Source organism: Natrix helvetica, assembly GCF_964273705.1.
Source record: "Natrix helvetica genome assembly, chromosome: 6".
Lineage (NCBI taxonomy): Eukaryota > Metazoa > Chordata > Lepidosauria > Squamata > Natricidae > Natrix > Natrix helvetica.
Genome location: NC_138553.1, coordinates 16,161,175 through 16,188,742, shown reverse-complemented (window position 1 = coordinate 16,188,742; position 27,568 = coordinate 16,161,175). Strand labels below are relative to the sequence as shown.

The 27,568-nt window shown below is 42.1% G+C and overlaps 1 protein-coding gene across 3 annotated transcripts in view; it reads left to right on the top strand.

The window, feature by feature from the left end:
- Positions 1-27,568, top strand: part of IQSEC3 (IQ motif and Sec7 domain ArfGEF 3) — a gene marked incomplete at its 5' end in the record, with an annotated part of 253,802 nt that overhangs the window by 203,532 nt on the left and 22,702 nt on the right. For all 3 annotated transcript variants that reach the window (XM_081957148.1, XM_081957147.1, XM_081957149.1), the window contains 4 exons: positions 11,574-11,696; positions 13,987-14,153; positions 19,828-19,967; positions 24,098-24,223. In XM_081957148.1, the coding sequence (XP_081813274.1) occupies positions 11,574-11,696; positions 13,987-14,153; positions 19,828-19,967; positions 24,098-24,223 (556 nt within the window). The remainder of the gene's footprint in view (positions 1-11,573; positions 11,697-13,986; positions 14,154-19,827; positions 19,968-24,097; positions 24,224-27,568) is intronic.

Genomic DNA, 27,568 nt, shown 5'->3' with positions numbered 1-27,568 from the left:
AAAAGTCTTGCAATAAGTCTCTACTTCTAAAGTTCCTTTCTCTTCCTCTTTCTTTCCCCCTCCCTGACCTCTGATCAGGAGCCTGGGTGGTACAGAGGTTAAGAATGCAATAGCGCAGGCTAACTGTGCCCAGAGTCTGAAGTTCAATCCCAACTAGCTCAAGGTTGACTCAGCCTTCCATCCTTCCGAGGTTGGTAAAAGCCAGATTGTTGGGGGCAGTGAGCTGAAATTGTCAACTGCCCAGAGAATATTGTAAAGATTAGAAGTCGAGTGCTATTGTTTTCATCAACAAGATGGACAACTTTTGTTAATAATCACTGAAAGAGAATTCTATCTCTTGATCATGCCAGAATCTTCATTTATCATGATGCACCAAAGTGAGTAAGAATTGTGGAGGCATAAGGAGAAATGCAAAGCAAAAACCCTTTTAGATGTATAATTAAGATGTGTAATTGGGTATGTTGAACCAGTGTCTTTAATGGATTCATAACTTTGTAAAATTAAAAAAGAAATAAAAATGAAAATTAGCAGAGCACAGGTACATTTCTTCCCCGTTTTATTCTTTAAAATGAACAGTGTCAGATGTTTCTCTACGTAACTGGGTGAAGTTGATCAGAAAGTTCATTCAAGCACGTTCCGGCGGCTGACGGCAACGGGTAACTCGTTGCTCGCTCCGGCTCCCCGGTGGGCTTCCCCACTTCTTGGGGGGCACAGGACGCCCCGTAGAGGCGTCCTGCCGGAGGAGTGGCATCGCGGGGGATCCCTGCATCGGCGGCGGCCGGCGGGAGGTCCCCTGCGCGCTCAAGGCACCGGGGAGCAGATCGGAGGGCGCGTGGGCGCGTCTTCGCTGACAGGCTGTTCGGAGTGAAAAAAGAAAGCAGAAGGATGCGGCGGCGGAGCGGTGAGGTGTAGACTCCCTTCATTCCTATTACCAACTATAAAATCTGTCAGCTGTGCAAACTTGAACTTTTGGCTTGATTTGGAGAGGTGCGGCTGGAGGGGAGGGGGATTTCCCCCCCCCCTTGGACAAGCGGCTGGAAACAAGTGAGCTTGCAGCCCCAAGGGAAGGAGGAGGGGGAGAGCCAAACTAAAGATGTCACACCCCTACTAAATGGATTTTCAGATTTAAACTTTTAATGTTTAAGACAATGAGATCTGGAAGCCCTGGGAACTTTGAACTTTGAAAACTTTATTTGTTGCCTCAATACCCGAAGCTGGCAGGGCAAGATGGCACACTTCCGTTGTCTTCATGAGATGTGAGACTTGACTCCACCCTTTAACTTCAGGCTTCCGGTCTTTGTCTCCATGCTACCTGGATAATTCTCTTGTGGATTGTTTGCTTTTGAACCCCCTGGAGTGAAAAACGACTGCTCTTCTGCCAGGGTGATTAGAAAACTCCCCTGTGCCTGGACTCTCTGCCTCCTGGACTCTCTTGACTGTTCTATCTCTCTGACTGATCCTTCTTTATACTGACTGGACTCTTTACTTTATAAACAATGGCATCTAAAAGACCACCTCCTGGAAAGTCAGGCTTTGCTGCCTCAGCCCCAACATCTGCAACCTCCAGTCCAAGCACACAATAAAGAGACAATTGAAGGAGATGAAAGAAGAAATTAAAGAGAACCAGGATAAAATTAATAAGAACTCACAGAGACTGGATCTTTTGGAAGATGGGGCGGCTGAGATGAAGGGAGGGATAGAGGGTGTGCAAAGGGGAAACAAAGAACTTGACACCCAACAAATGAAAATAGAGTTTGAGAGAATGTCTTTTTATCTTAGATTCCAGAACGTGATGGAGACAGATGATGAAAATATAAGGGACATCATGACAACCATTTTGGCTGAGTATATTCAGAAGGAAAAACAACAGATGGGGTGGGAAATAGACCTGGCCTATAGAGTGAATTCAGCGTATGCTAGAACACACAATGTCCCTAGGGAGGTACACATTAAATTTCTTAGGAAAAGCACAAGAGATGAAATCCTGAATGCACAAAGGGGGCAAGCCCTGACATATAAAGATAAGGAGATAACCATTCTGAAACAGATCCCCAAGAGAGGGAGAAAAGAAAATTTTATTCGCAATTGGCGAATAAACTATACCAGAAGGGGGTGTGGTTTCGATGGTTACTGCCTGAAGGTATGCTAATATTCTGGGAGGAGACAAGAGTTAGAATTAATACACCCATAGAGGCACAGGCCTTTATGGAAAAAAATAAACTACTTCTAGAAAAACCAGAAGACACTCCAGTAGAGGTACAAGACACGGGAGGGGCCGGAGCACTGCCAGCGGGGGGAGATGGGGCGACATCAAGAAAGCTCAGATCACACAAATTGCAAACTTCAGCCAAGATTGGTTGAAAAATAGGGAAGAGATTGCTCATCTCTCTGATTATTGCTGTAAGACTTGACTGGACCAATATATAAGTTGAAAATGTGTAGAGCAAAGTCTGATGGGGCGGATTTTGTCTATTAGCGTCATTCTTGAGAGCTAGGGGAAAAAAAGAAATTTCAAGAAACCCTTTGTCTACAAGACTGAAAACTTTCTATTCTATCCTGACATATGAAATGTAGCCCCAGATCTTCTCTTGGTGGAAAAGGCGAGATCTTCAGTTGCTAAAGCAGTGGTGGCTAATCTTTTTGACCTTGTCTGCCGAAAGTGTGCATGCACGCGTGACAGCACAAGTGTTGTGCCCATACCCATAATGCAATGCGTGACACCACATGCACCCCGCCCCCTTTGCATCCGTGCATGACACCACATGCACTCCCCCCACCCACGCACATATGTGCGATACCCCTGCACCCCGTTTTGAGGCTAGCCGGCCCCCATGAAGCCTCCTGGGACCAAAAATGTGGCATGGGGTGGCGTGCTGCACCCCCTGAGCTCTCTCCACCTCCATGCTTGCGCACGTGACCCACCGCACATGCAGGCACATCTCCCGCATGCACAGCAGAGACCCAAAAATCAGCTGGCCGGCGGGAGGTGCATGCGCAAGTGCGGTGGAGCTGAGCTTCGTGATGGCTCGCATGCCCGCAGAGAGAGCTCTGCATGCCACCTGTGGCAGACATGCCATAGGTTCGCCATCACGGTGCTAAAGCATCAAGATGTAACAATCTTAAAGGTAAAGGTTTCCCCTGTCTAGTCATGTCCAATTCAAGGGGGCAGTCCTCATCTCCGTTTCCTAACTAAGGGAGCCAGCATTGTCTGAAGACACCTCTGTGGTCATGTGGCCAGTATGGTTATACGCCGAGGCACGCGAACCGCAGTGGTACCTATTTATCTACTTGCATTTGCATGCTTTAGAACTGCAAGGTTTGCTGGAGCTGGGGCAAGTAACAGGAGCTCACCCCGTTGCACAGTGCACGTCAAGTCTTGAACCCGTGATGTCAGCCTTCCAGCTGACAATCTCAGCAACTTTAACTGCTGTGCCATCGCGCCCCCTTCATAAAGATCCTTATAGGAAAGTAATGGAGCAAAGTAATAGTTTACCTTTTCTCCCAGACTTAAATGCTTCAGTGGTGTCTGCCATGATGAAATGGGTATTGGTTAAGCAGAAAATGTTTTGCTGTTGTCAAAGCTAAGCAAAGAAAATCCTTGATTTGGCCCCTTGGAATTAAGAAATGCATATAATTAGTAAATTAAAAATAACACAGGAGAAAGGAGGGGAAAGGGAAGAGCATCTTCAGTTCAGTTTTTCTCCTTCTGCAAAATCCTCTAGTCTGCCCTTTAAAGCGGGCGAGAGAGAAAATAACAACTGCCTTGGGAGACCAGTCAGATTATTTTTTCTCACTTTAATCTTGAGTCCGGTACAAATGGTTCCTCTGCCAGATGAAATGGATTATATCTCCTTTCCCTCCCCAGCATTAGTGTGGGTTTGAAAGACGGAGAGCTATTTTGGATGGTTGCGTTTATCCTGCTTATCCTTAGGTTAAAATATTCACACGTAGGAGACCGAGGCATCGTCCAATGTTAATGTCACACTGGAGATAACACAGAGGAGACCAAGTGGAGGACATTCACAATGTGAACTTCTGGCTGAGCCCAGAAATTTATCATCCCCCGCATCCTGCACCACCACACACAAATCTGGATAATCTCTATGCACACCCTCTCCACAACAAATCACTTCCATCCAACCGCAGCCCTAAATGATTATCCAACCCTAACTATGTCCTTCCAACATTGTTATTTGTTATTCCAGAGGAAGAAAGTGTGCTTTGGATGTGATCTGGCACAAATCACTGATGATATGGTTGCTGATGTCATCAGGGACAAGGATCTGCCTTGCTAATCTATATTAACTATTTTAGGTTGCTGTGAACAATCCCTCTCTTAGCTGCCTGGCACGATTCTTCATGGCCATTATGGCTTGGGTTGCAGGAGACACTAGATGGGGGTGTCAAACTGAAGGCTTGTTGTGGCCCACCAGCGACCAGCGGAGCTGGCAGCAGATTCGGACAGTGAGGAGGTTGGGGAGGAACATAGGCCAGTCCTGGAGTCTGGGGAAGGCTCTGACGAGGCCTCTGTGTTGGAGGCAGAGATGGAGCCAGAGCCGTCTGACAGTTATCAGCTGCCTTCGGAGTCAGGCATCAGTGAGGCAGACGAACAGCTGGAGCCTGTTCCCTGTGTGCGCATGCACAGAGTTGCCAGATGAAGGGAACAGCTAAGGAACAAGGGTCGACTTGGGAGTAAGGCCACAGGTGGACGGTGAATGGCCCCTCCCATAGGGAATAAAAGAGGAGCAAAAGGGGAGTGGAGTTTTCAGGAGACAATTACTTCATTCCTGCATTCTTGCCAAGTATTGTGGCATCTGAAAGATATGAGCCTGGCCACTCTCCAAGCCCTGATAAAGGTCGGTAATTGTGAACTATCTTGAAAGATTGTGGGAGATGAAAGACTTTGCTGGAGAGGAATTCACTGTAAATTAAATAAAAGAGGTTTATCGGGATGAGGACTTGGCTTCGTGCTGTTGGGGAAGCCTAGGTCAGAACAAGGCCCGCAGGGCAGATCTGACCCACAGTGCCTCTGCCAGCCAAAACAGGCTGCATGGAGGCCCCTGCATGGCCCGTTTCAGGCCAGCAGAATGGTGCTGGAGACCATCCAGGCCAAAAACTGGGTGCGGGGGTCCCCCACACTCTGTTTTGGCCAGCAGGGTCCTGCAGGAGGCGCCCGTCCCATCTTCCCCCCGCTCCCCACCCCCATCAGCCAGCAGAGGAGTACTGCAATGCTGATGCGGCCCTCGAAGAAATCCAGTTTGACACCCCTGGACTAGATCCTTGTCTTCCCCAGAGGCATAATGTGTGACATTTTCCAAATAATTCTGAAAGAGCTCTCAACCTTTGTCCCCCCCCCCCAAATGGAATTTAATCCTTTTGAGAAAAAAAATACTATTCTTTGTTGCACAAAATGTCACTTTAAGCCAGGAAAAGAGTGGAGGTTCTGTCAGCTATGTGCTGCTAGTTCTGTCATCTCTGGATACACTACAGATTTTCTGCTACTTCTGCTGTTCATAAGGTTGCCAGATGTCTAGCAGAAGGAGAACCTGTCCTCCTTTTTGTGCTCATGTCCTCCATCTGGCAGGCATAGCTGTATAATCCAATATTGTCCTGCTTTTTCTCTTATTTTTAATTACTATTAGGCTGTTTTCATAACAGTAATAATTGAAACATCGTGTATTTAAGGCCTTGTCAATTGTTTCTGCACACTCCTAATGCAACCTATGAACTGAGGAATTTGATTGGTGGCTAATTTGAGATTCTAAGCAGCCTCTGTGTTTACCCAATTCCACCCCATTCCAAGTGAGGGGGAGGGATGGGTGTTTTCCCACTGGTGGGTGGGAAGAAAAAGGAATCTGGTGGAAACCACTAATTCTTTAACTAGGGCTACAATAGGCGCATGAGAACAGTTGCTTTTGCCAGGCTCGCTAATGCTGTATAATAGGGAGCTTATACAATACAATACAATACAATACAATACAATATAATACAATACAATACAATACAATACAATACAATACAATACAATACAATACAATACAATACAATAGCAGAGTTGGAAGGGACCTTGGAGGTCTTCTAGTCCAACCCCCTGCCTAGGCAGGAAACCCTATACCGTTTCATACAAATGGCTATCCAACATCTTCTTAAAGATTCCAGTGTTGGGGCATTCACAACTTCTGGAGGCAACTTCTGTTCCACTGATTAATTGTTCTAACTGTCAGGAAGTTTCTCCTCAGTTCTAAGTTGCTTCTCTCCTTGACTAGTTTCCACCCATTGCTTCTTGTTCTACCCTCAGGTGCTTTGGAGAATAGTTTGACTCCCTCTTCTTTGTGGCAACCCCTGAGATATTGGAACACTGCTATCATGTCTCCCCTAGTCCTTCTTTCTATTAAACTAGGCATACCCAGTTCCTGCAACTGTTCTTCATACGCTTTAGTCTCCAGTCCCCTAATCATCTTTGTTGCTCTTCTCTGCACTCTTTCTAGAGTCTCCACATCTTTTCTACATCGTGGCGACTAAAACTGAATGCAGTATTCCAAGTGTGGCCTTACCACGGCATTATAAAGTGGTATTAACACTTCATGTGATCTTGATTCTCTCCCTCTGTTGATGCAGCCTAGAACTGTGTTGGCTTTTTTGGCAGCTGCTGCACACTGCTGGCTCATATTTAAATGGTTGTCCACTAGGACTCCAAGATCCCTTTCACAATTACTACTGTTGAGCAAGGTACCACCTATACTGTATCTGTGCATTTCGTTTTTGTTGCCTAAATGTAGAACCTTACTCTTTTCACCATTGAATTTCATTTTATTAGATAGTGCCCAATGTTCAAGTTTGTCAAGATCCTTCTGTATCTAGCCTATCTTCTGGAGTATTGGCTTGTTTTATGCCAACATACTTTTCTGAGTAGCCTTTTACATTTCCCATCTTCAACAGCCATAAGATAAAGAGGAAGATCTAAAAATAGAATAGAATAGAATAGAATTCTTTATTGGCCAAGTGTGATTGGACACACAAGGAATTTGTCTTTGGTGCATATGCTCTCAGTGAACATAAAAAGACAAGATACATTCATCAAGAATCATAAGGTACAGCACTTAATGATAGTCATGGGGTACAAATAAGCAATCAGGAAACAATCAATATCAATATAAATCGTAAGGACACAAGCAACAAAGTTACAGTCATGCAGTCATAAATGGGAGGAGATGGGTGATAGGATAAGATATCTCAAATAATGGGGGACTTCAAAAGAGTGACTGGAATTAATGGAAATAATGAAAATGTTTCGAATGAAAATAGAGATTTATCTGGAAATGATAGTGATACATCAGGGAGCAGAATTGAAACAAGTGTTGTAAGTCTTAGTGCCTAAGAAAAAAATGGTGGAAGTGATAAATACAGTGGGAATATCAAAGCTACAAGTGAAGATTACATAACACAGTACTTTCCAAACCTGGCACTTTTAAGTTGTGTGGACTTCAACTCTGGCTGGGGAATGTTGTAGTTGAAGTCCACATGTCTTAACGTTGGCAAGTTTGAAAAACTGGAGGAAAGTATGTGAATATAATCTGCTTCGGAATTTGCAAAGTAAACTTGTTGAATGTCTTTAAGGTCCCATCTATCTTTGAAATGGTAAGAATATTATTACTTTTCTCCTATGAAAAGGGAACGGCAGCAAGAGCGAATGCAAAATTTAAAGGATAATTGATTTTTTTCTGTGTGACTTGAAATGGCATAATTGTGGCTAAAGGGGTAGAATAGGTGACCCTGAGCAAATTCAACTTTATGCCAGGCAGACAGCATACACAATAAGCTAAGCTTTTGCTTTTCAAGAGTTGATTGAAAAATTGTGAGAAAGTAAGTTTATCGTACATTTTTTAGATTTTTTGAAAAAGCATGTGATAAAGTGAGCGTGCTTGGGTTATGATTTTTTGTGCAAATGCAGAATTAAAGTTTGGTTGCTGATTTGGTGTATGACAGAAATAAAGCACGTATGGGAATAAAGGGGATGATTAGCAAATTGTTCAACATTGAACAAGGATAGGTGATGTCATAAGTTTGTTGGAGTTGATCCAAGACATGGTAGAACGCATTCCTTGTGATTTTTTTAAAAAAAATCTCTTTGATTAAGACCTCCAACGGCATTTACTTCCAACTTTTACAGCCTTTTGGGACCAGAGTTATTTACAGTTAGATGCCCATATTCCATTCTCTGCTTGACTGATCACCACTATAACTTGAGTTTTAAAATGCATCGTGAAGTGGGCATTTGCCTCTTTTGAATATTATTAAGTATTCCGTACCTGTGCATTCATGCATTCTGTAATATTCGCTTACTGTATGAGTACGCTGTATAGTTTTTCTAAACCCTAGCTATACTTTCTACTTAGATGTAATAATGGGCTAAGAATACTGGCTGGCATTCCCCCTGGAGACAAAAAGAAATCTTTCTGCATGTCTGATAGAACCTTCTAATTGCCATCGCTTCAGCCTTCCCCAGATGCTTCTAGCTGTGAAGGATGGGGAAAAAAGGCTTGTAGTCTTCTTTCTTCTTCTCTTTGGAGTGTCTCCCCTGGATCTCACACAGCTCCACTTGGGAATTTCATCTAACCATCAATCTTTCATTGCCTAGACCAGTGATGGCTAACCTTTTCCAGACCGAGTACCCACCGTGTGGCCAAACCCCCAAAATGCAATGTGCGCATGGCCTCCTCCATGCGCCCCACCCCTGCACATGCACATGTGGGTCTCCTGCACACGCCCATATCTGCATGCACACATGTGCCCCCATGCATGCCCTTCCATGCATGCATGGCAGAGGCCCAACAACCAGCTGGCTGGACATGCGCACCTGTGTGGTAGAGCTCAACTGAGGTGCCCACTCACGTGCCCACAGAGAGGGCGCTGTGTGCCACCTGTGGCACGTGTGCCATAGGTTCGCTATCACGAGCCCAGACCATCTCAAGATCACCAATTATCAATGTTCTTTACTAAAGCCAATAATAAATCTTTAGCAGCCAACCCCATTGAGATCTATCTGTGGTTGAGCGCTAACACAGTTCTAAGAATTCTCCTTCTCAAGCACCGTTTTTATTTTTCAAGTTCTCTGTCACCTTAGCAGTTCTGCAACTATTCCTTCCTTTTCCTAGAGGTTTCCTATTTTATCTGTGGTAAAATATGTCACCTTTCCTACTCTAAACTTCAACTACGAAAAAACAGTCTGTTTAGCTTTTTGCATGCATATGTGACAAACTTAACAGGAAAGCATTAGCTCTTGCCCATTGTCACAGTCCCTTTCTCTGCTTAAGGTATTTATAGATAAAAATGTATAAGGAATCCAAGTGATTATGGTAAGAATTGCGTTGCTTGACAAATTGGATGTATGTCATGTTGTTGGCTGAGAACACCAACAATTTACAGGAATACTTGGCATATGGATCTGAAAATTAATATACCAAAACACTAAGGATCTTATGATTGATTGGGAAAATATATTGAATAATGGTAGAATAGAATAGAATAGTTGGAAGGGACCTTGGAGGTCTTCTAGTCCAACCCCCTGCTTAGGCAGGAAACCCTACACCATTTCAGACAAATGGTTATCCAATTTGTTCTTAAAAACTTCCAGTGTTGGGGCATTCACAACTTCTGGAGGCAAATCATTCCACTGATTAATTGTTCTGTCAGGAAATTTCTCCTTAGGTGTAGGTTGCTTCAACTCCTTGATTAATTTCCACCCATTGCTTCTTGTCCTGCCCTCAGGCGCCTTGGAGAATAGCTTGGTTCCCTCTTCTTTATGGCGGTCCCTGATATATTGGAACATTGCTATCGTGTCACCCCTAGTCTTTCTTTTCATCAAACTAGTTATGCATAAAAGAAGCCAAAGAGTAAATCATTGTGCACTGCTAGAACAGTGAATGTTTACGAAAGATTGGAAAATGGATGGAGAGGTTTTAATATTTGCAAAAAAATTGTTGATCCAAACTTAGTGGAAAGTACTGCAAGTGGTTCTCTTGAGAGGAACATCTGTTAAAAGAAATGGAAATGGCTGTGTCTAAGCAGGGACCAAAGTCAAACACTAGGAACCCAAGATCAGACAAGAGCAATCCACAGATATCACCATCCACCAGCCCACCTATGGAGAAGTAACTATCTTTCAGGCTGTTAGGCTGCACAGATGAAGAGCAGAGATATAGACTTTGAAGCCACAAAGTTATGAGCCACGTCCTTGAATCTCTGTCTGCTAGCTTCTGAGGATGAGTAATGAATTGGGTATAGCCTGACAAAAGACTGTGCTTTTCCCACTGTTTTATGGAAGTGAAAGTTGGGTCTGTCAAGCAAAGTATAAGTGAGATAAATGCAGTGGTAATAGGTGAGAGGTCTGTGTACTTGAACAAGAAGATGTAGGGTTAATAATGAGTGGATCTGAAGGAATACATGAATGCCCCTACAAAAGAAGTGCTGTACACACAGGTGGCTCCGTTGAGGAGGAATAACGGTGGAATTGCAAAGCAAATATACGAAGGGCGAGTGAATGGGTTGAGAAGAATAGAAAGTTACGGTTGGGTGGAGTTGATGAGATCCTCAGGAAGAAAGAGATGACACCCAACAGGTACTATACGAAGAGCCATGTTCCCATTGTAAAATGAAGAATAGTTAGCATGGATAGAAATGCAGGGAAGGTTACAATGACTAATATTGATATATACTAGATTATGTACATTTCTTTTTCTTCTTTCCCCCTCCCATACCTTGTATTTATTTGACTTGCTACTTTTTTTTCCTTTTCTTTGCATAATTCTGCTTATCCAGAAAAGATATATTGTGATGACTATGAATTCACAAATGCATATCTGTATGTATGTATTGATCCTCTACTGTCTACTTCCTATTTTCCCTGGGATTTTTGATGGCTTCATTGCTCTTTTAGAAAGAGAATTAGAGGAAATAAGCCTCTCGTTTCAAGGGGCTGAGCTCCAAAGTGTTTCTCCTGAGAGATTATGACATGTGAGGTGGTATTCAGCGGGTTTGGACTGGTTCGAATGAACTGGTAGGAGAAATTTTGAGTAGTTCAGAAAACTGGCAAATACCACCTCTGGTTGGCCCCGCCCTCCCGTCCCCATGGTTCCCTGTCCTAAATTCCCTTGTTTTTTAGCACAGCTGATTCGCGCGGTAGAGCAGATTGCTGCGCCGCACCTGAGCTAAAAAACTCCATCGCTGACACCAAGTCTTTGAGTGCTGTGCATAGAACTAGTAGGAAAAGATTTGGAATCCCACCACTGCATAACATGTGGCAATTGCAAATCATATACATAGCTGTGAACTCAATGGAGGAAAGCTGAGATGAAATATACAGTAAGTAGTACATCTAAATAAGTCAGATATTCCAAAACAGAAAAAAATGTTTATGAATCTAGAAAGATGCAAGTTGGGTAGCATTCAAGATCTTGCTTGATTGGGAAAAGAAAATAAATGGATACATTTGGCTTATTTCTCCTTTACGTTTCTTGATACATTCCTCTCCGTAGGCCTGATAGTCAACAAATTCATTATCTTTTTCTTTTTAGCTGTGTAGTGGATGAGATGGACTTCTCTGGCATGGAGCTTGATGAAGCTTTGCGGAAATTTCAGGCCCATATCCGGGTGCAGGGAGAAGCTCAGAAAGTGGAAAGACTAATTGAAGCCTTCAGGTAAATATTGTGCTGATGTGAAGCTACTTTGTCAATTTCTTCATTCAGTGTAGGGTAAGAAGAAAGAGAAGAAGGGATGAAATGGTGAAGCAAATAAGAAAGCACCTAAAAATAAGTTAACTAGGGTTTGTTGTCTTCTAAATGTTCTTTCATTACAACTTGCATAATTCTTTGTCAACTCGCAAAGCATCCCTGGCCTGTTCTCGAGTTGCCATAGGCATAGGGGATGGGAAACTGATGAAGCAGCACAGCAGCTATAAACAGAAGCACATTCCAAGCATATCTTTCTCAAGGCTGTCCCCCAGGTTACCAACAGCAGCCGGAAGGGAGTGATCTCTGCAGCCTGCGAAAGTGCTCCTTTGACGAATATGATTTATGACACACCCTGGGGGGGGGGGGGAACAGGTTCACAATTGGACCATAAATTACGTGGGGTACGAGTTTGCTTCACCTGAGTACATGCCAACATGTTGCTCCTAATAAATAACTGGATTTCTTTTGAAGCTTGGCTCGAGGTTCATGATTTAGTTAGGGCACCAGGAGCCCTGACACTCTTATTAGTGCATGTGCTGGCAAAGACTAATAGAGGTTCTAATAACATCTTAAGGATCACATTGTTCTGACCCAGCCTTTGCAAGTAGTGATAAGACGTTGACTCGTGAGTAAAACAACCCCAGCCTTTTATTCACAAGGATAAACAAAAAATCAAATGCAATTAGTCCCAACAAACTTGGGTTAATCCCCCCCAAAAATCTGAATATTTTGCTGTATGCTAGAAATGAACGGCTGTCTGTGACAACCGCCACTTCCAAACCCCTCTATTTATTTCCCACCCAGGAAGGGGATAGCTATCGTCTGTGTCTGCCTCTCCCTGAGAGCCGGCTTGCTGCTTTCCTTTGCTCTCCTCTCTTTTCCTCTCTGCGCATACAGGCATCTGGGTTGGGCCCCATCTGTTTCTCCGCCTCACTCAGCTCAGGCCCTGAAGACAGCTGCCTCTCCACCTGGGGGAGGGGGGGAGGATGGAAGGCCTTGGCTCTTCCTCTGTCTCTGATGTTGTTTCCTTATCAGAGCTTTCTAAAGGCTCTGGAACTGGCCCCTCCACCTCCTCCTCATCTGCCTTGGCAGCTAGCTCTGCTGGCAGCCGAAGGCCACAATGCACATTTGCACACTTTATTTTTTTAAAAGAAAACACACTTCTTTTGGGATGATTAATAGTTATTTACACAGCAAAGCAAGCTAAAGCACATAGGTCAGGGGTCCCCCACACTCCGATCTGTGGACCAGCACAGGGCCACAGCATGCCAACAACCAGGCCATGCAAACAAGCAAATCCCCATCCGTGGGAAGCAGGCAGTATTGAAAGGCAATTCCTCCTTCGGTCCCTGGAAAAAGCTTTCTCCATGGAACTGGTCTCTGGTGCCCAAAATGTTGGGGGCCGCTGATGTAGAATATATTTCTTTAACTTTGGGCAAAACTCAGCAGCACTTTTTCGTGCGGCTGTTGATAAAAATAGGATCACCAACATGATCGCCAACATCCGATGACAGATAGAGGAGGAGGAGGAGGAGGAGGAGGAGGAGGAGGAGGAGGAGGAGGAGGAGGAGGAGGAGGAGGAGGAAACAGTTTAAAAATAATTAAAATGAATAAAATTGAAATTACCAACAACTAAAGATGTTCCAAAGGATGACCAGCAACAACGTGAATGGGCTCATGGATAGTGGCAATGAGTGCAGCTCTTGAAGAGCCACGTTGGAGGCAGAACATTTTGGAGAAAGCCTGTTTATATAACTGATAAGATTTGGCACAAATCTGATACATAATTCATTCAGTCAATATATTTCTCTTACAATTTGTCCAGTTTTGTGTTGTAATCTTCCTTAATTATGCACACGTTTTTATTTATTCTTTATCCACTCTAAGAACAGCACTGAATAAAATCAAAAGTATAGTTTGTTTGAGAATTGCAAATTCAATAGGTTTGCATTAACAAAAAAATTCCCAATCCTTTTTGTGGAAAAGTACATGTCCTCTCAGGTTTTATGGTGCATCTATTCTTTATGATGTCCTCTCCGCAATATCTGTGACACAATTGGAAACATAATTCTTTGACCTTGGGAGATTATTCCTTTTATGGATTCAGACAATTAATTCATTTATACAACTGTGGTATTATCCTAGTGAAATGTGTAAATAATTTTAACGCCTGTAAAACTGGGGTGGAGTCATTTAGTAATGGGCAGATTTTAAATTTCCCTTATTATATATTGACATTGTCTCCCTCCCTCTGCAGCCAGAGGTACTGCATGTGTAATCCAGATGTAGTCCAACAGTTCCATAATCCAGATACCATTTTCATCTTGGCTTTTGCCATCATCCTTCTTAATACGGATATGTACAGTCCTAACATTAAACCTGACAGGAAGATGATGCTGGAGGACTTCATTCGGAACCTGAGAGGTGAGGGCATTGCTTGGCTATATTGTTCCTTATTCCAAATCCGGAACAAAGCGGTATTCAAATAAATAATGTTGTAGATGACATAAAAAAGAGCTAAAATATATGCTGGTTGTGACATTTGAGCTAATAGATTAATCGTGAAAATGGAATAAAACTTTTAACAACATCAGATAACGCAAGTTTGCAGATGTTAGTGGTACATCTAGACCAGAGTTGTCAAACTTGATTTCATCGAGGGCCACATCAGGATTGTGTTTGACCTTGAGGGAACCAGGTGTGTGGGTGTGGCTAGGGTGGGTGTGATGAGTTCAACATCACACATGTTGGGGGGCGCCTGTGGTGGCCCGAGCTCTCTGCCAGCGAAAACAGGCTCCCAAGCTCCGTTTTCTGCTGCGATGGTCTCCTGCAACCCTCGGCCAGTGAAATGGATCTCAGGAGGACCACATGCAGCCCCCTGAGCTTTATTTTCACTGGCAGAGGCACCACAGGCCAGTCTTCCACTGTTTCCAGAGTGGCCCCACGAGCCAGACCTAAGCACCCTGTGGGCTGGATCCTTCAGTTTCACACACCTGATTTAGATCAAAAACAATTGGCAATTGTCTGGTATACTGTGTGTTGCGTTTTTGGGGGTAGTTGAAGGGCACAGAAAATAGGATAATAAAGCAAAGGAAATGAGACCATCAGGCTTTTGCCTTGGGGTTGCTTTTTATTGTAGCTAAGCCTATTTTAGGATTCACACTCCAATTTTCAATTATATTTTGATTATAGAACAGCTGTACAAACTATTATATTTTGCGATTTCAAATTAAGATTATTGTGCATGTGTCTGTATAATATGCCATTTACATCTTTGGCTGTCGTCTGTCCCGTAGATAGCAGACTGCTTGTTTGCATTGATAACCGTATTTTATAAAATCATACCATACAGAAAAAGTAGATATTCCTCTCTTATTTTCTTGAAACTGGTTTCAGCATTTATGTTCACCTTTAATTAAAATAAAGGTGAACTACACTTTATCATGCCTGTTTTGATTTTGATTTGTTAAGGCCAAGCTCGAAGGTTTTAAAAAAAGATCTGTGTTGCTTACAATAATTTTTTGTATCCCTTTCTAGATGTTACCGGTATTTTGTTATTACTGATCTAGTAGACATTAATATACAATATAAGAGTCCCTTACTTTTCACATTTATAATTGTACCAGAAATTATTATGACAACATCAGTCAATCGGAATAGAGCCGGAAGGGACCTTGGAAGTTTTCTAGTCTAATCCCCTGCTCAAGCACGAGATGCTATACCCGTGATGGAGAACCTATGGCACATGTGCCACAGGTGGCAGATGGAGCCATATGTTAGGGCACGTGAGGCTTGCCCTGTCAGCTCCAGCACGCATGCATGCGCTGGCCAGCTGACTTTCCCTTTTTTGGCTGTTTTTTGCCCTTTGAAGGCTTCCCTGAAGCCTCCGGAGGGGGAAAAGCAACCCAACACATAAACCGGAAGTTCAGGAACGGACTTCTGCTTTGCATTTTAGGCCATTTTTGTGCTCCGGAGGCTTCAGGGAAGCCTCCTGAAGGCTCAGGGGGGTGAAAAACAGCCCTACGGGCAACCCAGAAGTCCATTCCTGAACTTTCAGTTTGCATGTTGGGTTGTTTTTCGCCCTCCGGAGGCTTCAGGAGACTTTCCTGAAGCCTTCAGCGTGTGAAAAGCAGCCATACGGGCAAACCGGAAGTCAATTCCTGGAGTTCTGGGTTGCTCATAGGGCCGTTTTTCACCTTCCAGAGGCTTCAGGGAAGTGTCCTGAAGCCTCCGGAGGGCCTCTGGGGGAGGGAGAGGCTCTTTTCGCCCTCCCCAGGCTCGTAGTCCATCATCTGCCAAAACAGGAGGGGGGGTCATGCACGCAGCATTATGGGTGTAGGCACACCTGTGCACGACCCCCCTGCGCTCCCCCCACTTTTAGCACACAATGGGAAAAAGGTTAGCTATCACTGCGCTATACAATTTCAGACAAATTGTTGTCCAATCTCTTCTTAGAAATCTCCAGTGAGGAAGCCCCTACAATGTGTGAAGGCAAGCTGTTCCACTCGTTAATTGTCCTCACTGTTAGGAAGTTTCTCCTTAATTCCAGGGTGCTTCTCTCCTTGATTAGTTTCCATCCATTGTCTCCTGCCTAAATATGCTATATCTCTCATTTTAAAGTAAGTAATTAATGCAATTTTATGAAATATTTCATCCTCAAATTTAGTAACTATGGGACATGAGTGCAGAGAAGAGCAGCCAAGATGATTAGGGGACTGGAGGCTAAAACATATGAAGATCAGTTGCAGGAACTGGGGTATGTCTAGTTTAATGAAAAGAAGGACTAGAGGAGACATGATAGCAGGGTTCCAATATCTCAGGGGTTGCCACAAAGAAGAGGGAGTCAAACTATTCTCCAAGGCACCTGAGGGCAGGACAAGAAGCAATGGGTGGAAACTAATCAAGGAGAGAAGCAACTTAGAACTGAGGAGAAATTTCCTGACAGTTAGAACAATTAATCAGTGGAACAGCTTGCCTCCAGAAGTTGTGAATGTCCCAACACTGGAAGTGTTTAAGAAGATGTTCGATAGCCATTTGTCTAAAATGGTATAAGGTTCCTGCCTAGGCAGGGGGTTGGACTAGAAGACCTCCAAGGTCCCTTCCAACTCTGCTATTGTATTGTATTGTATTGTATTGCATTGCATTGCATTGCGTTGCATTGCATTGCATTGCATTGCATTGCATTGCATTGCATTGCATTGCATTGTATTGTATGATTCAAAATGGTAACATTGCTGCAATCACTTGGAGATTGATTCTTTTTATTCTTTATGACATTTTAACTGGGGTAAGGTGTCAATAATACAAAATCTTGTGGATTTTTTTCCATATTTGCTCCCCCCCCCCACCAGATATTCTAATACATATTCAGGATCTAATCTCTATGATCTCCTTTAAAGATGTTGTATCTCTGATTTCTGATTATATTCAAAATTTGCATTGTTAATACAACAATTTAGCACATTTAACAAATGTAATTTGTTAATGTAATTTAAATTTTTGAAGAATATCTTTCTGTACCATTAAAATACATACTAAGCAAGTTTTCAACAGGCTCTTGACTTGGATAAAAACCCTGATTTGTTAAAAAAAAGATAAGTCTCACTCAGCTTTGCAAAGAATTTAATTCAGTTCCTAAGTTCTGTCATAACTTTAATAAAAATGAATTGATCTAGAAACGTTTTTATATTTCCAGCCTACATATTGTTTCATTCTCTGTGTGTTAAAAAATAGAGGATTAATTAATATACCACCAAGGAGCATTAAAAGAGCCCTATTTGACTTCCATGTCACTTAATATGGTTCATTAAATGTTTAAAATATTTAATATGTGACCATTGTGTGTTTCCTGCCTTAAGGTGATAGGAAACCATAATTCCAATCTTCTTCCAGTCTTTAAGATTCTCCAAGAGCCAAGTCAAGGTCTGGGGCAACAGACAGCATTCAAACTTCGAGTTGCTAACCTCTAAATTAAACCAAATTTAAGTGTAAACCCAAGTGTACCCTGAGGTAAAAATTACTGTTGTCTGTAATTATGGCCAGTTATGGCTGTAACTTGGAAACCTCCAGTGTGGAATTTGCTGCAGCCACTGGTCCCAGTTGCATGCTTACCTCACTCTTTTACATTTTTCAGCTATGATTTTTGTATATATGCACTCAAACCTACTTTTTAAGCAGAAAACAAAATTTAATAGGAAGCTGGGACGATAAAAGCAAAACATTACCTTCAGCCTTGCTCCTAAGGATGATTTTTGGTCCTACATTTATTTCAGGCCTGGAAGCCATCTTCTGCATTGGGCCTTTAGGTCTGCCACATTATTTTTTATTATTATTATTATTATTATTATTATTATTATTATTATTATTATTATTATTATTATTATTATTATTATTATTATTATTATTAACAAGTTCAAAATAAATAATAAATAATTTACTGCTGTGGGAAAATGAGAGCGGGGATTATATGGAGTATGAGAGATATATAGTCAAAATAACATCCCTTTCTCAGAGAGTCAAGGACATCTTGCCCTGCACTTGGAAGGCTGTGACTAGAAGGCATCTCCAGTTGGGACAGTGCCTGACTGGGCCATGTTTGAGGGACTTCCAACCTCGGAGTCTTCTTTGGTTGGGGTTGTTACTTGGAACCCTGACATTTAAGGCTGAAAAATGGTGTTGGAAGCAGCTAAACACTTTGCTTGTAAATGTGTCCACTTGTCCATAAAAAAAAAAACAATGTCAGTCTGGAACCCCTGTAAAGTCAGAGAGGAGGGCAAGGAGCCATTTCAACATTTCTGGTCAATTTGTGATTGGTCCCATCCAGGTTATAGTTATTTGATGAATGGTAACTCCTCCAAGGGCATCCATTATCTTTTCTCAAAATTTTAGGGGCATTGACTGACCACAAATGGTAGGAAATTATTTGTACATGTCCATAACCTCTGGAGGGGAAAAAGGCATGTAAGCTGTTATTTTGTATTTTTATTTATTCATTTATTTACTTATTTATTTTATTATTATTTTATTATTTTGTTATTTTGTTATTTTGTTATTTTGATATTTTGATGTTTTGATGTTTTGATGTTTTGATGTTTTGATGTTTTGATGTTTTGATGTTTTGATATTTTGATATTTTGATATTTTGATATTTTGATATTTTGATATTTTATTATTGTTATTTTATTATTTTGTTATTTTGATATTTTGTTATTTTGTTATTTTGTTATTTTGTTGTTATTTTGTTGTTATTTTGTTGTTATTTTGTTGTTATTTTGTTGTTATTTTGTTATTTTATTTATTATTTTATTATTATTTTTATTTTGTCAATCATGTATTAGATAACATAAATAAGTATAAACATGATTTTGGATACATGAAATGGATATGAATAAAAAGAAACATAAGGACAGGGACGGTAGGCAAGTTGGTGTGCTTCTACACACCCCTTACAGACCTCTTAGGAATGGGGTGAGGTCAACAGTAGACAGTCTAAGGTTAAAGTTGTGGGGGTTTGAGGATGTAACAACAGAGTCAGGTAGTGCATTCCAGGAGTTCACCACTCTGTTGCTGAAGTCATATTTTCTGCAATCGAATTTGGAGCGGTTTACCTTAAGTTTGTATCTATTGTGAGCTCGTGTATTGTTGTGGTAGAAGCTGAAGTAGTCATTGACAAGTACGACGTTGTAGCACACAATTTAATGTATTGCATTTAGGTCAGACCGAAGTCGGCATAGTTCTAAGTTGTCTAAGGCCAAAATTTCAAGTCTGGTGAAATAAGGTATTCTGTTGCAAGTGAAATATCTTTGGACTTGCTCAATTGTATTAATGTCCGACATGCAGTGTGGGTTCCAGATAGTTGAGCTGTATTCGAGAATTGGTCTAGCAAATGTTTTGTATTCTCTGGTTAGCAGTACAATATTACCAGAGAAGAAGCTACCAAGATTAGGATAACAACTCTTAATGCCTTTTTGGCAATGTTATGACAGTGGGCTCTGGCACTTAGATCTTTAGATATGAGTACTCCAAGGTCCTTAACAGAGTTCTTGAAGAATGATAATTGAATTAAAAAAAGAATGTTTATATTGTTTTGACTTAACAGGAGTGGATGATGGAGCGGACATTCCCCGCGACTTGGTGGTGGGAATTTATGAAAGGATTCAGCAGAGAGAGCTCAAATCCAATGAGGACCATGTCACTTATGTCACCAAAGTAGAAAAATCGATTGTGGGAATGAAAACGGTGAGCCTTTGCACATCATTAGTCGACATCTATTGTATTATGCTGATGAAAACTGTCGTTTTCTGCAGTTACTTTTATTTAAGAAGAAAGGATAGTATCTTAATATTGTTTATTTCGGCAGCAATTCTAACAAATTTAGCAGCAAGTCACAGAGTTCTCACAGGGCATGGACCAAGAAGTCAAGATGGAAGTTGCAATGGTGTTATCAAAGTTGTGTTTCTTTTCTTTGTGTTCCATCTTGACATGTTTTTAACCATAAATGGGGATTCCCCTGCCTCTAGCCAAGAAGGTCTTTCTCATTGAATCCTACCTGATTGGAGATGCCATCAAGGGATGAACCTGGGAAAATCTCCATGGAAACCAATTACTTTGTCCCAAAGGAAATTATAGCTTTTACTTTAGATCAGGGGTCTCCAAACATGGCAACTTTGACACTTGTGGGCTTCAACTTCCAGAATTCCCCATTCTAGCTGGGAAATTCTGGGAGTTGTAGTCCACAAGTTTTAAAGTTGTCAAGTTTGGAGACCTCTGCATTAGATCAGTGTTATTCCAATGCGATAACTTTAAGATTAGGGACGTCAACTCCCAGAATTCCGTAACCAACATGGGAGTTGAAATCCATACATCTTAAAGTTACCATGTTTGAAAAACACTGCAGTAGACTTTCTTGTGCTGCTTCCTTCCTATTTTCTTTTCTTCTTCATTTATATCTAATATTCCTACCTATGTCAATCTGATTTTTTTGATCTCACCTCCTTTTTTAATATAAATACTTTGCTCATGAAGTTGGATGAATGGATATGTTTGATTTCCCCCCCAGCAATGATGAGGGACGTGGTGGCTCAGTGAACTTGTCGATCAGAAAGTTTGGTGGTTCAAATCCCTTGCGCCACATAACAGAGTGAGCTCCCATTACTTGTCCCAGCTTCTGCCAACCTAGCAGTTCGAAAGCATGTAAAAATGCAAGTAGAAAAATAGGAACCACCTTTGGTGGAAAGGTAACAGCGTTCTATGGTGTTTAGTCATGCTGGCCACATGGCCACGGAGATGTCTTCAGACAGCGCTGGCTCTTCAGCTTTGAAACGGAGATGAGCACCGCCCCCTAGAGTCAGGAACAACTAGCACATATGTGCGAGGGGAACCTTTACCATTACCTTATTATTTGGGAACATATGCTCTGTGGCCCTACATGGAAGACAGAGTTCCAAAGTGAAAGAACGTTACATTTGAGTTTTTTCATGTTCACCTTTACTAGAAGCAAGCCCAAGATACAACTCTGTTTCCAAATTATATTTTTCACTTCCCTTTGCAACTTTCTGTGTCCTTCCAAGGCTTTCTCCCACTGAAATGTGGTCAGGTAGGAGTGTCCACAGGGAGAAAGGATCAAAACGTCAAAATTATGGCCTCAAGCATGCAGTCAATGCCTCTTTCCTTTTCGATATGCATTATGATGTGCATGGTGATGACACGGTTGACATTTTGACTCTTTTGAGTCATCCCTGGGGTGCCTTAAATTCCTCCAGATGTGCCTGTAATGGAACTCCGTAATGTGAAGTTCAAATAATAAGTGCTTAACTCTAACAAAAGTACCCACACAGAAAGACAGAATACTCTTTAAAAAGGTCCCAAAACACGGGCTATTTAAACAATCCTATGAGAACAAAACGACCCAGTAATTCTGGAAGAATCAGTGTCTATTGGAAAAGAAATATCTGTCTGTTAAAATGACTGCAGTGCACTGCTTAAAAGGAATCTGGTGGCAGAAAGCCTCATCCGGACACTCCTTTTTACAAGAGATGCTGCAATATTTTCTTGCGGATCTCAAGACAACAACATATCCTTTTGCTGTTCTCCATCGTTTGAATGAGCAATTTCCAGATTCTCCCCAGAAATACACTTCGTAGCTTTAGGCCTTAGGCATGCATAGTTATATATTCCATAATTGTGGTTATAGCTGCAGATTCTTACGCCTTCTGTTCTGATTAGGCAGGATAAAGAGAATTGATGAACAGAGAAAATCCTGACATAGTTTCCCTTGTGCCTCTCATAGCTGCCAGAAAATAACTTGATATATTCCATGTTATAACAAGTTTGTGGTGGAGTGTACACATGATATATGTGAAAGCCTGCTGATTCCTTCCTAAACTGCTGTTGGGGAGGGAAGCAGTGATGGAATTCATCCGGTTCACACCAGTTCAGGTGAACCGGTTCTTATATTACACCCACCCCCCAAGCTATCAAAGTAGATCCTGGGTGTTGCATTGTGCTGCAATGGAGAAGCGGGCAATGGAGCAGCCAATGCGAGGGAAGGAGAAGGCTGATTTCCCTCTTCTCCCTGATCCTCCTTCTTCCCGCGTGCCGGCCCCTGCATTTCCCATTTCTCCATTGCAGTGCAGCGCCCAGGATCCACTTTGATAGCGGGAGGGGTGGCGTAATTTAACAACTGGTTTGCCTAGGGTCAGGTTGGCCATTGCGGGAGGTTCACCCCCCATGTGCAGTGAAATTGGAGGATAGGGATGGGCCACGCGTCCTATAATGGCCAACCTGACCCTGGGCGAACCAGTTGTTACATTCTTTGAATCCCACCATTGGAGCTAAGTATAGACCACTACAGGGGTAGGTTTCTGCTGGAGCTGAAAAAACATGCTGCGGCGACCGGGGAGTTGGTTCGGGGGCGTAGCGAGCCTTCCATTCCTATTGGTTCAGTGACCCAGTCACCATTTCCACTACCGGTTCACCCAAATTGGTGCGAACCGATAGCAACCCAGCTCTGAACCACAACAGCCATTTGATGCCAGAGAAAGTTTTCCAGATTTATCAGGGAAGAAATAAGTGATACCCTTTTCCTTCTGTAGCCTGATGCATTTGGAGAAGCATGAATTAAAGACTAAGCCTGTTTCCCATAATGAGCATCACAGGTTTACTTAAAAATTTACTGTATTTTTCTGAGTATAAGATGCACCGGAGTATAAGGCGCACCAAGATTTTGAAGAGGCAAATTTTTAAAAAAAGTTTTTGCATTCTGCAGACCTCCCCAAAATGGCCCGTTTTTCACAAAAGGGGCCTGGGTTTTTTTTTTGTTTTCAAAAAAGGGCATGAATAGCCTTTAGGAGGCTTGCAGAGTGCTCCTGGGCCCTCCCAAAACAAGCAAAAAAACAGCCAGTTTTTCATGAAAACGGGCCCCTTCCCCCCCCCCAAATGGCATGCATAGCCTTTAGGAGGCTTATAGAGTGCTCCTGGGGGCTGGGGGGGCAAAATTGAGAGCAAAAAACGGCCCATTTTTTGCTCATTTCTGCCCTCCCCAGCCCCCAGGAACACTCTGAAAGCCTCCTACAGGCTCTGCACGGCCATTTTGGTGAAGGGATGGAGTTTCTGGAGGCAAAAAAATGCTGTATTCAGTGTATAAGACGCACCCAGATTTTCACCTCTTTTTTAAGAAAAAAAGGTGTGTCTTATACTCCAAAAAATACGGTAAATCTTTGTTACATCCAGCCAGGTCAGGGCCCTAGAAGAAAGCTGAAAAGGAAACAGAGGAAAAGAAACAAACAGTTGCTTCCCAAAGAGATTGATCTTGGTCAGTTCTTCCCTCTGTCAGGCTTTCACACAAACAACTACTCACAAGGACAAATGTCCATATTATACGTTGCAGTTAGTTTCACTGATCCTTTCCCATTTGCAGTGGGAATCAAAAGAACCAAGATAGCGGTTGTGGAATGGTGACCAAAGCCATTCATTCTTTGTATGTGCATTTGTTTTTCTTGGAGTTCTACTTTCTCCATCCATTTCTGGCTGGAAAGGCCAGCTGGTTTTCCTTGCCGAATCTGGAATAGAAGGTCCCTATCTTCACAACATATAACAAGTTGAACATCCAACAATTGAAAGAAGCTGTGTTTGACAGGGTAGCATGGAGGGCACTTGCCTATCAAGTCGCCAAGAGTCGGAGGCGACTAAATGGTTAAAACAACAACAACATCTTCACAAGAGACTTCCAAACAGAACATCTCACGATGAAATTATATGTTGTAGGGCCGATGAAGTTGCCCAAAGGTCTTGAAACTGCATGGGATCATAAATGTGTGTTGCAATTGTGGTTGTGGAGGAAACCTTCCCACTCAGTCTCTTTCTTGCAGGTGCTGTCTGTGCCTCATCGCCGGTTGGTCTGTTGCAGCCGCCTTTATGAAGTGACAGATGTGAACAAAGTGCAGAAACATGCTGCCCACCAGAGAGAAGTTTTTCTCTTCAATGACCTGCTGGTGGTGAGTCAAAGTTAAATCTTTGACTTAAGAATCAATGCAGTTTAGAAAAAGCTCAGAGGACTCCTGTCCTAGGATCCGGATTTTAAATGCATCTCTCCTTAGGAAATTCCCTCTGAGTCAAAAGCTAGCACAGCAGGAAGAACATTATGCTTTCATTCCCATTCATAGGATCCAAAGTCCTATTGGATCCAGGGGTGGGTTCCGACAGAGACTACTGCCGGTTCACTCAAGGATGTGACCCGCTTGCACGCGTGGTTGAGGTGCGCTGTGCGTGCATGCACAGTACAACTAAATTTGCTCTGTGCATGCGCAGAAGCAAAAAACAAGATGGGGGCAACTACAGCGCCACCGGGAGAACCGGTTTGGGGGCGTGGCAGGCCTGGGTCGCTGCCGGTTCCAGCAACCTAGGACGCCAAGCTACTACTGGTTCGGCTGAACCGCTCCAAACCGGTAGGAACCCACCACTGATTGGAACTGGGCGAAGGAAGTTCAGCAGACCAGTCCTGTAACTTCCTGCACATATTCAGACAAGTATGCAATTGTTTGCGGCCGCCTAATATTTTATGTGGCATAATACCTCAGTGCTTTCTGAGGCCAAACACCATTTGGCTGCCAAGGAAGTTGATTGAGATGTGGAATGATGTTCCAAGCCGTTCCTCTCTTGTTGAATAGTTGCAGCTACACTCTAAGCAAGCCAAACATTTCTCAGAAGCAGCCCAGTGTAGTTTTTTTCTTCGCTTGCATACAACCATATTCCCACACCAGAACAGCCTGTTTTGGTGGTATTTCCTTATAATTTTGTGACATTTCCTTATAATTCCTTACTAGCACTAATGATGTTACTTGGTCTGAGTTACAAGCAAGCTCAGAGAGCACCAAGGACCCCTTATAACGTGGCCTCCTTCTCATCTCTAACCGGAGGCAACTGAAAGTTCTCCTTAGCTATGCCAATGTTAAAGTCATACTTTCCCGTTTGGGCAGGCAACAAGGCATGATGGTTTTATCATAGGTGCAGTCTGATGTGCTTTAGTTATCATGTGGTGGATGCCACAGTCAGGTGACTGTGGCATATTGGCCTAGTGGTGAAGATGTTCACCTCCCACTCAGAAGGTTGAGAGTTCAATCCTAGATAGCGGCTGATTTGATGGTGGGTATTGTCACCACTGGGGGTGGGGATTGTTGTTTTTTATTTTCTATTTTCTATACTGTGTTTTTACTGCTTCTAAGCCGCCTAGAGTCACTGTGAGCAAGTAGGCGGCCATATAAATTACCCAAATATGAATACTGAAGAATGAGTGAAGATAAATGGGAAATACCATTCTACATCAGCATAAAATGGACAAACTTGGCACTTTGATCTATCCTTAATTAACTTTGATGCCATACTTGACATTTTTTGTAGAGCATAGTCTAAGCCAGAGACATTGAAATACTGTTTGTAACACTCCCTGCTTTGGGGAGCCTAATGGTGTTTCTAATGAGTTGCTCACATATTATGTCCAATCTATAATTACTGCTGAGCCTGGTTTGTTTGTTTTCCTAATGAAATCTGAGAATTGGGTATTCTCAGACACAGTTTGTATCAGTTCCCATATTCTGATGGCTGGGAAAAATTCAGCTACTACTGTATGTTGGAAGTTGCAAGTTTGTTGACCGAAAACGGTCACGTTTGCTCCCATTAGGGAGAAAGCATCTTGTCTGAGCAGATTAATTACCACCCAATTAAGAAGTCTTTGGAGAGCGAGATAATAAGTGCATACAGATTTAAAATCTTTTTAAAAAAATATATATTTTAATTGTTTTTATATTTAAAACAATGCAGTACCGCGAAGTCGAAGTGACCATACATTCACATTATACACAGCTAGTCTCAACCATTAACTATTAGCCTACTTAATACATTGTCTATCCTTCTGTCCAATCACAATATATACAGTTCGTTCCAGTCTTGTCACCTTGTCTTATACCAATCATAAAATCTGTTCCAGACTTCAAAATATTCTGATTCCCTTTTATTTTTAAGTTCAAGAGTGAGCCTATCTGCTTCTGCACAGGCCAGCACTTTTCTGATTATATCTAGCTCTGATGGTATATTTTCTTTTTTCCAATATTGTGCATAAGTTATGCACACCGCAGTTAGTACATGTATAATTAGATAAAGTGTAACTTTCTTAAACCCCTCCGGTATTATACCTAGGAGAAAAATTTCTGGTTTAAACAAGATTTGGTCTCCCACCATTTGTTCTAACCATGATTGAATCATTTTCTAATATTTTTTTGCCTCATTGCATGTCCACCACATATGATAAAAAGTGCCTGGTGTTTTTTTACACTTCCAACAATTTGGGGGCAGATTTTTAAACATTTTGGAGAGCCGTGCTGAGGGGAGATGCCATCTGTAGAACATCTTATAAAGATTTTCTTTATGCGCCGTAGCCATTGTTAGTTTCTGATTAAGTATCCGAAGTTTTTCCCACTTAGCGAATTCCACATTATAACTGAAATTTTTCGCCCAGGCGACCACAGTTTCTTCGACATGTTCCTCCTCTAGCTTATATTCCAACAAAAATCTATACAACACTTTGATCAGCCTGTTTTCTGTCTGTATCAAAAGTTTATCTAATATTGTGTAATCTTTGGCAATACCTTCCTTCTTCCTATCCTGTGCAAACCTTGATTGTATCTGTAAGTAGGACCACCATTCTACTTGTACCCCTTGTGACGCCAATTCTAATCTAGTTTTGATCTCCCCCTGTCTGTTCAATAACTCTTTATATGTAACTATATTTTCCATATTAATTAAATTTGGGTGTATGTTTGCTTCCATCGTAGATAGCCAAATGGGTGTTTTGGTATAGTGGTCGTGTTTAATTTTGTTCCATATTAATAACAGGGACTGCCTGATGTAGTGTCTTTTGAAATATTTGTGTGCAGATCCTTTTTCATACCAGAGGAAGGCATGCCAGCCTGCTTGGACGTCATGACCTTCCAATTTGAGTAATCTTTTATTTCTCAGCATTATCCATTCCCTTAGCCATGTTAGTATAGCCGCAGTATAATAGAGTTCCCAATCTGGTACGCCAAATCCTCCTTTTTCCTTGGTGTCTTGCATAGCCTTGAGCTTTATTCTTGGTTTTCTTCCCTGCCAAATAAATTTCGAAACCAATTGATTCAAATCCTTAAAAAAACCCTTTTTCTAATTTAATGGGAATATTCTGAAATAGGAAAAGAAATTTTGGTAACACGTTCACTTTTATAACTGCGATCCTACCCGTCAGGGACAGTTGTAGGTTTTTCCACCTTTCTAAGTCTTTCTTAGTTTTATTGATCAAATTAGTATAGTTA